The following is a 17,130-nucleotide window of genomic DNA, read 5'->3' on the forward strand; positions in this document are numbered from 1 at the left end:
CGCCGCGTGCGCCCCACGTTACATAAACCGAGTTTTAAACCTGACTGTATAAACGTGAGTCCACCAATTCATCCATCATCCAATCAGTCAGTTAATATAAAAGTAATTATAGAAAGTACAGGGTCTCAATGACTGCTTTATAGACGTTCCCTAGAGAGCGAACTGCTTCGCCCTGAAATAAGAGAGTGAGAGGTTAATGATTCACAGGTGACTTGACAGTAGTTATCAGAAGAGTCGCCAATTTTGGTCAGATTACTGGCGTGAGATTTCAGTTCGAGACAAGTCTGCGCACGCATTACCTTGTAAATAGTCTGTAGGGTTGGCAAACTACCCCAACGCTCTTGATATAGCTAATTTTAGGTTTATAATGGAATAATATAGATTTGCCGTGAGATTTCTTGCTTGAGCGTGGCAGTCAGTAAGCGTCAGTGTCGCGCCGGATGCGTGAGAGCTGGCGACCTTGTATCGGGTTAAGCCAGTTTGCAACTATCTCATTACGTGTTTTCTTTGTAGTTTCCCGGTGTGTAATTTTAAAAGTGATCTTATCATCATAATGTAATCTCCAATAATATCATCTTTCGGAAAAGGATGGATTTTAGGTTATAACCCCCTAAATCCATTGGGGGTAACTATTTTTCAATTATTAGAATAAGAATGCATATTACATGATTCTTTGCTGCTGAGTATAAAGTGTATAATGAGGCAAAGATGAAAAAAGGTTATAAATCTGAAATTGAGACTGCTGCTGATAAAGGGTCATCACCAGACATGCACCAGTCCTCCAGAACCAAGTGACATCAACATAGACTACAACAGACACCAGGAAGATGAGGATAACACAATCTCATCAATATTAGGGCTCGTTATGTGGTCAGATGATAAAGAAGAAATGTCAATACCTTTCTCAGATCAATGCTTTAAGGCCAGAGAGATGTGGAAGATTCAAATTTTAAGAAAGTGTATAGGGATTTTTCTTGATTAAGACAAACAAAAAAATTCCAATTGACTTCCCTGTTAGGGCAGTGTTCCAGTTCCAATGTTCCAGTGTTTTCACTCTTTCAGATATCTCTGATAAAACCTAGATCGAGATAATTACTCAGTGGCATTAAATATCCAACAATGCAATGACGTGTGTACGACTATTTGTTTTGAAATTGATTACTTTTTGCATGGCTTGTTAATATATGGATAGCCTACCGCTTTGTGGTTCAATCTCACTGGATTTTTAGGCAAACTTATACATAGAGCTACTTAGCTTTCTTCAGACTGGGCCCAACGTAAAATATTTCAAAAGAACCAGGTATTGTTTCTATTCCTGCAGCTAATAGATCACCTTGAAATGTTTGGTTTCAGAATTATGTCTGTTCGTGGGAGTGCTACACGATTAAGTGCTGGGACCTCCTTATTTTACATTTCACTTCCTGATACTTTTGTTTCTCCTTTCTCCCCAAAGACAATAAAATGTGGATTTAAACTTGGGCGAAAAATTTGGACATGAAATCTCACATACAGTTGTAGTGAATTGTCGTTTTTACAATCATAAAACACATGAAAAGAAAAAAATACTAATTTTAAAGAAGTAGATTACTTGGAATCACAATAAACTCACATGAAACCTTTCCCATATCTTGACCACCTGATCATTGTTTCATGTAAAGGTTTTTCCTGATGTGTCTTGGATATATATATTCAGGTGGCAGGACAAAATAAGACTGTATATCAGCCTCACTCCTTCTCTTATACTCAGTGATGTAATTTAGAAGGAACTGGGTTTTAAAAGCAGGATACACCAGTGAAATACAGGACATTCACACATCGGCACACATTATAAGGCAGGGTTGGCCAATCGTATCCAAAAGAGCCAGTGTGTGTGCAGGTTTGTGGGATAACCTTTAGGTCAGCTGGTCAAACCCAGGTGTGAGGACTCTTCAACCAATCAGTCCTCTATTAGTAACCTAATTAGGGAGTTGTAGCAAAGGTCTACATACCCAATGGCCAATTCAGGACAAGACTCTATGCCCGTCCCTGTTATAAGGGCTAATCCTATACAATATGTCTGTCCAATATCATAGGAAACTGAAACTTGTGAACCTTAATAACCACAATAAGGCAATAACAATCGCGTCATCTTGGCTCTCCTAGGTTCCATCTGGTGTTTAAAGTTTCGCAGTATTTTTACATTTACCATAACATGCAAGCCAAGCCAGGCGCCTGGAATTAAAACCCTCCCTTAAGCTTAAAAGATATAAACTTCTACTTTACATGACTGCGTATATTACTATAGTAATTCAGGTTAAGAGAGCTTGCTCTGTCATACAAAAACAAAGCCATTCTTGGGACATTTCTTGGATCCTCCCAGCCCCAGATCCACTATAAAACTGGAGATTCTTTAAAGCAATGCTGCTGCGATTGAACCGCAATCTTCTGTTAAACAACAGCACACTGAGAGCATTTTCTACTCATCCAGAAAGAGGCATTTCTACGTTGAATAAAGTCTAATAATAACATCGATTAAACTGCCTGTAAACAACAGGAGGCTTAGATGCTGAGATATCCCGCGGATTACAATCTCTGCCATTTAGATGCTCAGCAGGAATGGGTCACTGCAGTCAACAGCCTAAATATGGCCTACCTAATGAAAACCTGAACATGCCATTGGGAAGCCTGCAGACCCATACAGAGGACAGAACTATCTGGAGAAATGCCTCCTATACGGCCAGACACCATCCCCCTGTTGGCAAAAACAGCGAATACACGAACAGTCCCAACAAATTCTTCATCTAGTTGGGCTCATCAGAACACAAACGAATCGGCCGAACTGTGTCTACCTAAAAACTGGAACATTTAATATATTTCAGCTGAACTTTCTAAAATGTTTATATTAATTATGGTAACGTGTTCAAACATGCCTGTTTTATGTAGTTACCAAACGACAAAACCTCATTTAACCACCCGCAAATGCGCATCAGCATGCAAAAACGTTATTACTGAGACAGTCTTAGAGTTAAACATAATCTTTGAGAGAGGAAAATCGGCTTCAGTTTGTTAGTCAATGAATTGATCTAATATGTCTCGCCGCACATCCGGATGTTAAGAAGTTATTCCCTCGCTTGTGATTGGACAAAAGCCCTGTATTTATAATTCTATTGGCTGCCTAGCTGTTCGTCTTTCTCAAAGCCCTCCCCCTCGTCGATCGTGGCAGCGCCAGAGACAAGCACGTAAGTGTCTCTTTATCTGATGTAAAATGTACATTCTTCCTCCAAATGCATTAATAGAGCACAAACGGACACACATCAATTTTGTGAAACTGGAACACAAGCTCAGGGCGTAGTTTGTTGGAGCAAATACATAATATCTAAACGTAATCCATTTATTGCCTACGCTGAAAAAGTTTCCCACGTTCTTTCTCACCTTACAGGTTTTCATTTATACTCAGGTAAGGTAGCTGACCTTATGGGACACCAAGCCGTGTATTTTTAACTTTAAACTTTAAACATAAGTCTATTTTGTGTCTGCCTTAACATACGGAGAATGTAAAGAAACTTTTCTTACTCGGTAGAAAGAGGACTTAGCTACAGGTATCCGGTGGATTTGCTGTGTATGCGTTTGGACACTTCTCATGTATAATTCCACACGGGATGACTCATCTTTTTGTTTACCTAGCAAGATGAATACATTAATTGTGGGCTGCCATATGGTTAAATTAAATAAACAGGCAGATTAGCCTCTTTAGCTTAAGGCGGACTCATTGATTTTATTTTATTTTTCTTTTATCAAAATTTCGTATAAACAAGTCGCAGTTCCCTTCACTGATACACAAAGATTAAAGTAGATTGCAGTTTTTAAAAATTAGTTTTTGTTTTCACCCGCGATAACACTCATTTCTCGTAATCAGTTTTTCTTTGAAAAACATCGTGTATGTTGAAATATCGCTATCAAGTTTCGCAATACTAATGTTAAATAACTAAATGCTACCAAGTTCTGGTAACTGTCCCTGATAATATGTTTACATTACATGACATTTGTATCTGCCCATATTCACGGTTAAAGAAAGCCTTGGGTTTAAAAATGCATTTTACTGGTATCGGACTTCTGCATTTTCTTCAGCCGGTCTTTCAGGTTCCTGACTGTCCTGAACTTCATATACGCAGATCTGTAAAAGCGGAGGAAACAGTGCGGTTTCGCAGAGGTCCAGAAGGACATTCGCTCTGCGGACGTGTATGGGTCTTTTCTTACCTAAAACAACAAACAATGCTTTACAATTTAACTTTGAATGGGAAATCCGCATACTAAATTACCAAGAAATGGCCACGTTTGTATGGGACTTAAATGAAGTAGTTGTGACGTCAGACCTTTAGGAACATTTAGGGGTAAGTATTACGTTTGGGCGTTGTGGTAATAAGAACTTTCTTTCGGATACTAAGCAAGCGGGTTGAAATACAAATGAGACAATTAAGTACTTTTTTTTGCTTAACTGATTTTATATTTTAGACAACTAATTATGCCGGACTTTATGTGCACAGTGCATCGTTTTGTGCAGTATGTGCCAGACAAGCGCTCTGAATATAGTGTACAAACAGTTCCCCTTAATTATACGACACAATAAATATTAATTATACATATTACACTCGGTGCTTATTGGAGGTCATGTTTTTCTACTACTTTTTTTCGTGTGTATGTCAAAGGTTAGTTCGCCATTAATGAGGGACATGTCTTTAGATTAAATACGGGTATGTTGCCTTCATATGACGATGTTCATGATGCACGAGCATCTCGTTTTCTTTCAGATTTTTCAGAGGTAAGTTGCCACCGATAATGTTCATATGTAGTTTAGGCCTCTCAGAAAGACCTGCATCTCAGACGTCTGTTTGTCAGCCCTGATAATGGCCAAATTTTATTTTTATTTTTTTTTGCTGATAAAAAAAAAAATGTCCATCTCTGACTGGGCTCCCTAACTTGTACATAGCTTCTGTGCTTGTGCAGTATATGGACTTCAGTCATTAGATCATGGATGGATGCATGAAATGTTTCAGGTTACTTGTATGTTAAGATGATTTAATTGCAGATTCCTTAATGGCCTTATTTGTACTTTGAACTGTGCACTTGGTGTACAATAAAGACATTTAAAAAATGTGTTTGAATGCATTCGTGTGAAAATCTGTCACAATATGCTTATCTGTACGTGTTCTGGTGTCTATTACAAAAGTGAAATGTGACTGGGTAGTAAAAGGGTGTAATGCTTGCATCTTAAAGTACTGTCTTGCTTTGTCTGGCCCAGATTTAACAGCGATGATTTTATTTAGTATTTACTGTCCTCTCTTAAGCTGTGAGGATTTTGCGGAAAGTGCAGAATCAACTCTTTCCACACTAAACGTAAAGGGTGCAGTCCGGACCCCTTTTCCAGTTTAACATTCACGCTAAAGACACCCACATTCCATAGCTTCAGAAATTTAGAAATATGCCAACCATCTCACGGATCCACTGTCTCGGCTCCAGATTATTTTAATTTTATGCTGAATACTAACTTGGTTTCTCTTTAAAGTAACTAGTGGTTTAAATCTGATTGTGGTTATTATAACTAGCACCAGGGGTCCGTTATGTTTGTATCTGTTATCAAAACTGTTGGATTGTCCAGAGAAAACACAGAAATACCCGAAATTTAGGTTCTGTCGAATGCCTGATTAATTTGAAGGCAGTTTAGGAGCATTTGTTTAATATCAGGTTAAAATAAACTCCAAGATCTTAAGATCCAAATGAAAACTGGTAAAGATGAAAATAGCTGAAACAGCAGCTAAGGTGAACAGTGTCTGAATCCAGTCTGTAAATCGAAGCGGGTGCCCATTGCCTGTGTGACGATGTGTCCTGTTCCCTCGCAGCAGGCTGAAATGGCTCTGTGCCTGGCTCGGATGACCCTTGTCGTCGTGGCGATGGCTGTCCTCAGCAAGACGGCGGAGGGAAAGAAAGATAAGATGCTGTACTGCTCAGGTGAGCGGTGAAGTGGCAGCGCTGCCGAATATGGGTGGCTGACACATGCGCCCGACTGTTAACAGCAGTAAAGCTTGTGTTTTTACTGACTACTGTCATTTTACACGGGAGCCATGATGTTCACATCAGTTCTGAGAATTTAAACTGTTTGTTACATCAGTTTCTGTTTCCATGGTTATAAACTCAAAAATATTGTGTAATGTTTGATAAACACCTATAGCAGTACTGATTATATTAAATTATGCTACAGTACCTCAGCAATCCACCCAAACAGAAATATCAGCTGATTTTGGTAGTTCCTCAGTTTGTAAATCTTGCACACATTTAATTTAGATTTTTGTTTTTTGTTTTTTTTCTTCTTCATTGTTATTTTTGTGGCCTTTTCTGATGCAGCGTGTGGACGGCATGTAGTGTGCCCATCATCCCCTGTGGCGATTTTTCTATTTCCATGTTCCATGTTTGTTTTATTGGTTTCGTGATGAAATGGCAGGCGAAGGGGGCTTTCGGTCCCCAGCGGCCACCTCCCCCCCGGCGAATCCCGCCGGCTTCAGCGGTGCTTCAGGAGGGCGGGTGACTGACGCTGGCTCCCTCACGGGGCGGCGGCCTCCATTTTGACCCGTGTGGGTGTAGACGAAGTCTGTGCACGGGCGTCCCTAAATCTGCCTCCTCCTCACCTGAATTGGCTCTTCATTTCCTGTCTTTATAATCTCCCAGTGTGCACCAGGGGTTTTAGGGACTTAGGAAATCAAGCAGACTTTCTGTCCATTATAACAATTTAAAAAAATCAAGTAATTTGGCCCAACAAATGCCAGCCTCACCACCTATGATTTACCTGGCAGGTCTTTGCTGCTCTATCCGAGACACTCATTCATTTTCATTCATTTAAAATTGAGTCTGCACCACGGTGCATTCAGCCACTGGAGTGTACTAGTTTACACATCTCATTGTGTCTGACTGGCAGTTTGAGTTACTTGATTGTAACCGCCGTATCGCAGAGCGAGGAAGTGTTTCTTTGTCCCTCTTAGACTGGTCTGTAAAGATTCAATGCCGTTTTGATACAGCGAGGCAGTAAGTCATTATTTGTTGTCGAAGAGGAATTACATTTGTACTTGTACAGCATCTAGTATGCAAGGTCTAGCAAAGCAGTTGGATTCAATTTTAGAGTGAATGTTTAGTCATAGTGAAGGTTAGATGATCGATATGAAGGTGTGTATTAATGAAGCTGTTTTGCTTGGGCCTGGTTTATTGTGTAATCGCTCCAGCAGACTGTGACCGGCCTGAGAGCCGATCCTGATCTCGCTGTGGTCATCTGACGCCTCCCGTTCTCATTCGCGGTGAGATGCCTCCCTGTTTCCCACTGAGGTGTCTCTTGAAGAGGGCAGCCGGAGAACTTGGATTAGCGAAGTGCCTTAATAGTGGCCCGCAATTCTTAGCTGTCATGGCTCAACGATGACCAATTTCGGGCTTTGGTGAATCATCAGCGATAGCTGGTGATCTCAAGAGAGGGCCGATCGACTCGGGTCCAGATGAAATCTGTTTTTTTGTCAGTCTTGGTAGCCCTTTTTGTTCATTACCATTTCCTTCCACTGTTTAGCGATATAGCCCCCCCCCCCCCCTCCACAGGGTATCACTTCATCAGCATTAGGATATAACTCGAGCTAAAAACAACGGCTTCACGGAAATTAGATAAGACGCAAATGTACTCTGCTCCTTCAGAATGATTCTCTATAATTAGTTTAAATTCTCCTGCTATGAAATTATTTTCCCCACAGCTTATGCAATTACGCAGCGTTTAAAATTTGAAACTGCATTAAAAGTTTACGCAGGAGCAGGCAGATTTGTATTAAATTATCAAGGATTTGATTGCAGACTGATTCAGTGTTGTAAGTGGCACTTTCTAATGTAACTGGGAAGTACTGATTCTGTTTATTTGTTTTGGGGGGGGGGGGGGTCAGTTTGCAGGCTGAAAATAAAACATCCTTTGACTGTTACGGGCAGCAGCTGGGGTTACGCGCTTGGCGTCATTCAGCTGCGAGTCTGCTACCACAGCAGCTTTTGCCGCCCGGTTTCGCTAACGGCACATCAAACACGTCAGGTGTCAGAAGGCAGAGTGCGAATCGCGCTGCAGATATGCTGTCGCTGTCTGCACATGGGTATCAGGATTTCCAAACATTTATTTCTAAGAATTTGCGTGTATATATGCAAATAGGTTACCTGCGGGCCTACATATACCAAAGATTTATCCTGTTGACATTTGGCAATGTAAGTCTCTTAAACTAATAAAAGTTGTATTTGAATTGTCATGCAATATATTAACGTGGTCGTTAGAAATAAGCGCTTTAATAAGTAAAGCTGAAGCACCCTTCATTTGTTGAGTTTTTGTTCAGTTCCGTTCCGTGGTGCTTTTGCCTCCTTCACCACAATGCTTGACTGACTAGGACCAAGGTGCATTGTGGGTTCAGGGTTGAGCGGCCCACTTGCCAGTGGGCGTGTCCAGGAGTGTCTGCCATACCTCGGCGCACCTGCACACCAGGTCCTCGTGCCTGTTTCGCCGCAGTTTTTACGGCTGGCTGATCTCACTTGGTGAATATCGTGCCAGGAACAGAATCGCGCCATCGCCTTCCTCCCACCCCCCCCCCGCCCGCCCGTCCGCCCCGGCCCAGTGGCCCCCATGCTCTGCTGTCATGACTGCAGCGAAACATCTTATAAGATTGCCTGACCTTTTGTATGGGCAGAACTGATTGGATGGTCACCCCATCCGCCATCGCCCGTGGTGTGACGGTACCAAATGCCAGCTGCTGTCCACCTTCCCCCCCCCCCCCCCCCCCCCCCCCACCCCTCCAGAACCCATCCTTCCACTTTCTCCAGCCACTGGCGTTTGGCTTTTGACTTTGTGTGTGTTTCTATAGTCAGATTAGGTTGCTGACACATAACTATACAAAAGAAGGGAATGTTTTTTGTGAACAAATTGTGCGATTTGATGAACTAAGGTGCGTGCATGAATCCTGTAATGGTTTTTATACCCTTATTTCTGAGGATTCGTTTTTTTTTTCTAAAAAAAAAAAAAAACTTCAGATTTGAACCTGTCACAGTAGTGTTCGGTTTTGCACCAATTAAATTAGGAGTTAACGGGGCAGCTGGTGTGTCAGCAGGGGGCAGAGTGGTTAAGGAGCCTGACTTATTAACGAAAAGCTGGAGATTTGGGCTCAGTGAGGAGCCCCTGGCGTCAGACCCCTTGGCAAAGAGTTTAACCCCAGTGGCTTGAGTGAAAACACTGAGTTTCTTGGGGTCACAGCATCTGACGTGAGTGTCCATTAAAACAGCATAAATGTATGTAATGTATGTGTGTGTGTGTATTTTTTTTTTAGATTGCATTTCAAACTGTTCTAACAAAATCATTTAATAATTACGTTCACCTGTTTTGACTAAATTTGTATTCCTTTGCATGAAAAACTTGTCTGTGGTTTTAATCCTTGTGTGGATAATTATATTTTTTATTATGGATCTTGGTGTCTCACCTTGAAGTCACTTTGTTGACGCAGCCTGCAGGGCACTTGCTGATGAGCTGAACTACTCCATCAGCCGAGTCGACCCGAAGAAGACCATCCATGTGGGGAGTTTTCGGCTCAATCCGGACGGAAGCCTGGATGACAAAAAGGTAAATCGTCGGAGTCAGATCGAAGTAGTTTTAATCATTTTAATGCGGTCATTTAAAAGTGTGATAACAAGCTTTGTAGTTTACATGCTGATAAACTTATGACTAGTGAAGGCCAGACTGCACAGACACTCCCTGGGATATGATGGCATTACATTCCGAAAAACCTGTTATAAGGCGCAACTATCGTAAGGTGAAAATGAATTCTAATACAGTACACCTATCTTAACAAACATCGTAGCCTAGCCTGCCTTAGACACATGCTTAGAACACTTGAATTAGCCTACAGTTGGGCAAAATCATTAACACAAAGCCTATTTTATAATAAAGTGTTGAACATATCATACAATTTATTGAATAATCTCCTGAAAGTGGGAAAACATTTAGCCATTGTAAAGTCGAAATATCGTAACGCAGACTATCGTAACCTGATCTATCTGAGACTATCGTAAGTTTCTCGTCATAAAAAATTACTTGTTGCAAATTCAGATGTATCAAGCAGAATTAGATTAGTTTTCGCAGAAATGTGAAAACGACTATTTTTGCCATTTTACAAATGTATAGGCCTTTGAATTCCTACTTCTCTTCAGGGTCTTCCGGTTGATGGTCGAGGGTGGTTTTAATGTATTCCCTATTTCCTAAACATTTTCAGATGGGAAGTCGTTTTCGTGCACTGTTTTGGGCTTTTGCAGGTTCCGTCGTGCAAGGATGATATCCATCCAAAATCCGCAACTTATTACAGAAATGTGTTTTGTTTACAAATATCAGACTTGGGCCTGCAAATGTCTCGCTTTCAATAGCAAAATAGATCAGCCAGAGTCCTGTTTTTCTACAATAAACTTGTAATGACTGCGGGTTCGGGCCACTGAGTTCTGGGTGCAAGCTGGAAGCTGAAGGCGTCTGTAATGTACACAGAATGATGTTAATGTCACGCGTATTTAGATAATGGCGTAAATGGTATATGCCGAACAGTGTGATGTTTTTAAGGGCTGTTTCCACGCTGCGTTCTACTGGTTCTCACTAACGTCAGTGAGAAGCATAAGAACCTGGATGGCCACCAGTGGCTGTGGCATTTTGATGCCAGCCAGCGGACTCCGCTGCATGACTTATCCTCTTATGTGTTTGGATCATCATTGGGTTCCTGGGCCTCTGGTGATATTTTTGAAATTCTATCCTTGTGAGGCTCTCTGCCTACGGTCCACTGGACTCGTCCAGCTGTTGGACCGTTACTGTACTCCCTTCCGCGAAACTGTTTTGGGTGACCAGAACCAGCCTCCATGGCAGTCCGTGTCACAGGTGCCGTGTCTTGGCTGGCTGGTCCGCGCGACCTTCGGCACGGGTGTTTTTAGAGCTCTAGTAAGACGTTAACGTTTCTAAAAGCGTGCTACGCTAGCGTGGAATGATCCGTCGAGCAGCCGAATACAAGCGCCGAAAGTCTGAAAGGCATAAAATTATCTTGTGTGTTATGGGCCGGACAGCGCTAACGCTGTCCATGAAGCGCCTAGCTTTCGCTAAAGCTTCCAGCCAGCGCAGGGTCTGGAGAGGGTGTCTGCATGTGAGTAAGTAGGCCTCCTTCTAACCTGAAACAGCCCGATCAAACATCGAGCGGCCCCATCCAGCCAGACACATCAGCGAGCAGCCCGTCGGCCGCCAGGACGGCCACGTTTCGCACGGTAGCTGAATGCTGGCAATGCAGCGCTAAGTCAGCCAGTCGCATTTCTGAAACGCTTCGTAATTGAGCTACATTAAAATGTGTAAAACGTCAAAATTTACTGTGCACAGTTCTGTCTTTCTGTAAAGTGATAAGATAAATTCTAGGAATCCAAATGTTTTTTTTTTTTTTTTTTTTTTTTTTTTTTTTTTTTTTACCATTATTCCAGTTTCTTTTAAATTTTCACTTTCCAACGCTCTTGCTTGGCTTAGATTTGCTGCTAATGTTTGATTTTGTTTTATAATAATAATAAGAAAAAAAAAAAATAATAATAATAATAATAATTATTATTATTATTATTATTATTATTATTATTATTATTAATTTATTTATTGGTCATTTAAGGTTTTTCTTTTCAAACATTTTTACTTCGCATCCCTGTATATCACAGGGATAAAATTACTATTCAAGGTTTACACTTTGAATGTCTTCATTCACTTGGTAGGTTTAGAATGGATCTGGCATTTTAATCACTTAATGCATATTTAAGCATTTTATTCATTTTCTTTTTTATGTAGTGATTGGTTTTCTGGAGTTTTCTATGCCCAGCATTAGGAAATCTGGTCAGATTGGGTGTTGGCCGTGTAGGATTTCATGTTTGTTGTTGTTTAAAAGTAATTTATATGTGTAAAGGTCTCTCTGACCCGGAACCAGGGCTTAGAGGGTCATAAGCTGAGTCTGTATGACTGAACGGCGCTGAGCTGGTCTGCACGATCATTTCCTTCTCCGAAGAGAAACCCTTGCAGCAGTTTGAACGCATGTTTTTTTTTGGTGGGTCACAAATGCCTTTGCACATGTCAGAAATGGGGCCTGGAATGATTTTGTTCGTGATAGATTGTGTTTTTAACTCCGTACAGGAGCCGCGGAGAAATTACAGCCTGAACTCGGTGTAGGAAGCAGCCTCTTTCTTTGGGGGATTCCCGTCTGACCCCCATCCGCAAACACAATTAAACGCGCGTCGTCGGTGCGCTCAGCAGTCTGTGTAAACGAGTTTGAGCGCGGCGCACCTGGTATGGCTTCAGTTCGTGTTCATTTCACGCAGTGACTCGAGTCCCCTTTAAACGTAGTTTTTGCGGTCTCCCCGGAACCGAAGGGGCCGCTTGCCTCTCCCCGGTAAACGGGGGACAATTAGATCTTATCTGCATACTGTAGGAGGAGGAGGAGGAGGACGGGACCCGGGTGTCCCAAACAGGGAGCCGATTTTATAATGCCGTTAACCACAGCCGGGCCTCCTCCGCGCGGGTCCCCCGTGCCGCCTTGGCGGAGAGGCCGTCGCAGCCCTGGCCCGCGTGCTCGGCGGATCGGCAGGTAGGCGTCTGCATTGAGCACGCAGCCACAAACATCAGAGACCCCGTTAAATATTCACGAGCGGAACTGCAGATTAAACGTTTCCCCCGAATCTCGTGACGTTCGCATCACAAAAGGCTCCCAAGTGACACGGACATTAATAATACAACTACAGCATGTGGACCCCTATCATGCTGCAGACTTTACACGAAGATTAAACATTTTGTGACTTTAGGTTTCTGAAAATCCTGTTTTCAGGGGAGAGAAAAAAGGTCAAACTTTTTAGCAATGCAATAAAAACGTAGGTTTTTTTTTTTTTCGCGTTTGGCATCCAACGCAGGAAATTAAAAAGCTCTCGCACCGTGACAATGACGGGTGTCTCCAAAGGGGGGGCTGAATAGGGGACACCGGGCCTGTGAAGCCCCCTTTTCTCTGGCACCAGGGCCCAGCCTCCCCTTTATTCCTCCGCAAATTCCTTATTGACAGGTTCTATTCAAAACCCTCAGACTGTTAAGGGAAGGAGTTTTAATTCTCTTCTCCCCACTCCTCATGGATTGCTCCATAACTGCTGTCAGCTCAGGCTTCAGCATACCATCTAAAAGATTGTTCATTATTATTTATTTTTAATTAAGGCTACACTTTCAATAACATGAACACCTTTTTATGTCTATGTAGGGCTTTTGAAGAATTTTCTTCCACCAAAGAAAGTAAGCTGGTATGCACATTAAATGTGTTCAATCTCTTGACACGACAGAGGAAGGTCTTTCTTTATGGCCGTTAACCCAGTGATCACTTTTTAAACTTTTATTTATTTTTTATTTTTTTAAATGCATAAAATGTGCGAAATGAAGAAGGTCCATTCAGACCCGAAATTTGTGTTTGGTTTCAGAAGTGTGAGTTGGGTTCATGCTGGCCACAGTGGTCACCTCTGTCGCTTTACACCTTTCTGTGTTGGGGGGGGGTGTCATATCTGAGACCAAATGCGTGCTGGGGCTCATTCTCTTCCCGGCACTTTTCATCCCAGACATCAGCAGATGGCTGCAGCCCCGGAAGCTTCTTTGTGTCAGCGTGGCACACATGTGAGAGGGGGCTCCATGGCTCCCCAATGCAATCCGTGGGACCGGAAGGATCCGTACTGCGTCTCAAAGAGGACAATGGGGGTCGTGGACATATCCACGTCGCAGTGATCCAGTTCATCTGCATTTCAACCCCCCCCCCCCCCCCACCCCACCCCTTGGGGTCACCCCCTACCCCAACCTTTCTCTGCCCTTTGCCCGGGCAGTTCACATGAGGGCTTCCAGCTTTGATCAGCTGGCCAGAACCGCTTTCAGGGGCCAAAGGATGACTCTCCTGTTTACCCTGCACTTGGCTGCGGTTGACACCCCCTTCCGGAAGGCTCTGTGGCAGTGTTGGGGGGGGGGGGGTGTTGGTGGATAGGGGCACTCTGCACCTTGACCTGTCTAGACGCTTCCGCGTTTCCCATCCCGTTGCCAAGTGAAAGGGTGACCTTTGACCTTTAATGTAGTTGGTTTAGGGGCACAATGATGGCAGTTGGGGCTTTTTTAAATTTAGAAAAGGGCGGGGACATTTAGGTGACATAGATGCCCACCGATGACACCGGCAGATTTTGCTAGATGATCCCAAAATGAACTCCGCTGATCTTTTTTCCAGTCCAAGCTCTTTTCTCTGCAGCCTGCTTTAGATGGAATTGCATCGGACCTGCAGGTCCTGGATCCTTTGAAACAAATCACTGGAACGGACCACGTACCACCACTTCTCCATATGTCCCTGTTCTTTTCGATAGGTTCCTCTCGCTAGATCGGAGACTCACCTAACTGAGCTGCTAGAGGAGGTCTGCAATAGCATGAGTGACTACGGACTTCACGTGGACCCAGACACCAAGGAGAAGAGCTACCGGCGGTTCGCTCCCAGGGAGAGTGGTGGGGGTGACTTTCCAGACCTGAAGAACTTCCAGTTTGATGGCCCCCACGGCTCAGAGTCCCTGAAATTCGCCGTAAGTGCATCGCAGCCCGGTCTCTCTGCATGAATAAATTGCACTATTTATGCTGTCGTCGTATGATATGTGAGGTGGGATATTTGTTGTTCATGCAATTATCCGGTAGATAGTTGTTTGCAATTTTTAATAAATAAATAAAATTATTCATGTATACATGGCTGAAGAAACCTTATTTTGCAGCGATTTATTTGAAGTTGAAATCCTGAATTTCTGTGTCCTCGCTGCTCTTAAGTGACGAATGAATATTGTTACTCCAGCTAGAATACTGGGTCGCTGTGGGGTGGTTGTGTTCCTAAGAAGATCCTTCATGCAAGGAAGTCAGAGATACGGACCGGACTGCTGTTGATCTTATTGTAACTGTACTGAATGCGCACTGTTTGTATTGCAAGAAAAGTTACATATTGCATAGCCCCCTCCTCCCATTGAGATCTTTATAAGGACTTTGTTCTGCCAGTATGTGGCACGTAAACACTTTTCCCCGACCCCCCCCCAACACAGTGTGAAAGCATAGTGGAGGACTATGAGGACAAAATCATCTCGCTCTTCACGCAAGGGGAGGACCACGTGGTCGACACATTGTGCAGCGAAGTATCAGGTGTGTTCCTGGGGGCGGGCTGGGCTTTTACAGGCTTCGTCCTCCGTCAGTCATTAAAACTCTCAGAAATGCCCCACAATGTCTGACATCCATTCATTAATTTATATATATTTTCAAAGTTTTATTAATGAGATGGAACTTGCTTGGTAATCTAAATACAACCAAGGGAGTGTCAAAAATTTGTCCAGATATCCACTGTGAAACCAAGATGGCTGCTGCTATTTTCTTTTTTTATTATTAATGTGTCCCACTTAAATTTCTCCGAGTCGTTTTAATGTTAGACAAACACCGCACACTGAATTATTGGCTTTTTGCTTGCTCTTAAAACGGGTGACTATTTTAACATAGTGTTTTATCATGACTATTCTAAATACCTGACTACTGGTAGACTCCTACGACATTTCCCAGTTCAGCTAAACGTGTGTCTGTTCCCACATTCAGGTCACTGCAAAAGCGCCTCATCCTCTCGTGCTGAACTGTAGTCCAGCTGATGACGCTGATGGCGAAGTCGAAATAAGAACAAACAATCCAAGTATCAAAACCATTGTCAGACTTAAACAATTGCTGGAAATTATAACTTTTGTTTGAAGCTATTTTTGAATATTTTAATAATAAAGTTTCTATTTAAAGAAAAACTCCTGTATGTGTTCAATGAACGCCGTCATGCACTGATCAGGTTTGCAGTATCAAACTTTGTTTAAAAAAAAAAACCTAGAACACAGCACAGCAGTTAGGTGTGCTGGTCTCGGCATAGCATGTGGCCTGGGTACCGTACTTCAATATGCTTTTGGTACCGACCGAATTACTTCTGTACTATCGAGAATCGAAAAATGTCTCGTCATTCGGCATCACATTTCGATACCTAAAGAGTAAATCTCGTTGACGCGTGCAGTGGAAAACGCGCTGATATTAAACAAGCATTTCACCTGAAAAATCTTCCGTCGAATTCGCTCACTATTTTGTCATAGACGGCAGGTCTGCTGTAGTGATAATTGCTAAGAGAATATTCGGCAAACCGCGATTAATTTACAGCCTAATATGCCAATTTCAGTCACTCGTAAACATTTTGTAGGTTGCGTGTGAGTAATTAACCCTTAATGGGCTCTTGGGCTACTTGGCCTTTCAGGTGAAACCAAACCACATTCTGGACTGTATGCAGTGGTTCTACTTCTTAAAGGAACAGTATCTCAATAAGATGAACCTTCATTTTTCGAACTTCATTACTGATAAATTGAACCCATATGATAGCCTACATTTTAATATAGATTAGTAATTAGTGTTTTTTGCAAATCTATAAGCAAACAGATCTTTGTTTTTAAAGTGTGTTCCATCTGACCACATGTATGTTGCATTTTTACGATTCATGCGACTTTATGCTTAAGTGCCTATGCAGGCACTGTGAGGCAATAGGTGAATTGCTAACAGGAAAAAGCAGGGAAAAACCATATTGTGTTTATTTGATTGAAACTTAAGCTAATAAGTACTTTATGGATTGGCGCAAGCATTTTTTTTTTTTAGTAGAAATTTCTCAGCCGTTGTGTAATAACATAAAACATATTACTTAACCTCCCCTTTGCATTTGTGACCCTGCCATCTGTGTATAGACAGGTTAACGGATCTGGAGTCCTTGGCAGTATTAATGCATTCATTCATTAGAACTGATATTTCTGCTGAACTCCTCTGTGCTGTTTGTCTGCGCGCTATTTATATACGCTAGGACCAATGCTAGCCCAGTGAACTCCTTTACTTTCTTTAACTTAATTAAAATGTTCCTTTTTTATGTTATGATATTACGAGTGCCTAAAAATGCCAAGGAGCTGAAAATTAAAACGTGAGATTTGTACTGTAATATAACTGTATTTTGGTTAAAAATTTTAATT

At 42.2% G+C, this 17,130-nt stretch overlaps 1 protein-coding gene across 3 annotated transcripts; it reads left to right on the top strand.

Moving 5' to 3' along the window:
- Positions 1-3,141: 3,141 nt before the first annotated feature.
- On the top strand, positions 3,142-15,885 carry cnpy1 (canopy FGF signaling regulator 1). Of its 3 annotated transcripts, none has more exons than XM_049011787.1 (6): positions 3,142-3,218; positions 5,877-5,985; positions 9,528-9,643; positions 14,443-14,652; positions 15,154-15,250; positions 15,692-15,885. In XM_049011787.1, exons 2-6 carry the CDS (start codon positions 5,886-5,888, stop codon positions 15,730-15,732), a joined length of 564 nt encoding a protein of 187 aa, XP_048867744.1. In that variant the 5' UTR covers positions 3,142-3,218; positions 5,877-5,885; the 3' UTR covers positions 15,733-15,885. The 3 variants fall into 3 exon arrangements, with proteins under 3 accessions (XP_048867744.1, XP_048867745.1, XP_048867746.1); XM_049011788.1 differs by having other exon boundaries at positions 3,163-3,218; positions 5,880-5,985; XM_049011789.1 differs by lacking the exon at positions 3,142-3,218 and adding an exon at positions 3,419-3,436.
- The last annotated feature ends 1,245 nt before the right edge of the window (positions 15,886-17,130 follow it).

Source organism: Brienomyrus brachyistius, chromosome 4 (genome assembly GCF_023856365.1).
Source record: "Brienomyrus brachyistius isolate T26 chromosome 4, BBRACH_0.4, whole genome shotgun sequence".
Lineage (NCBI taxonomy): Eukaryota > Metazoa > Chordata > Actinopteri > Osteoglossiformes > Mormyridae > Brienomyrus > Brienomyrus brachyistius.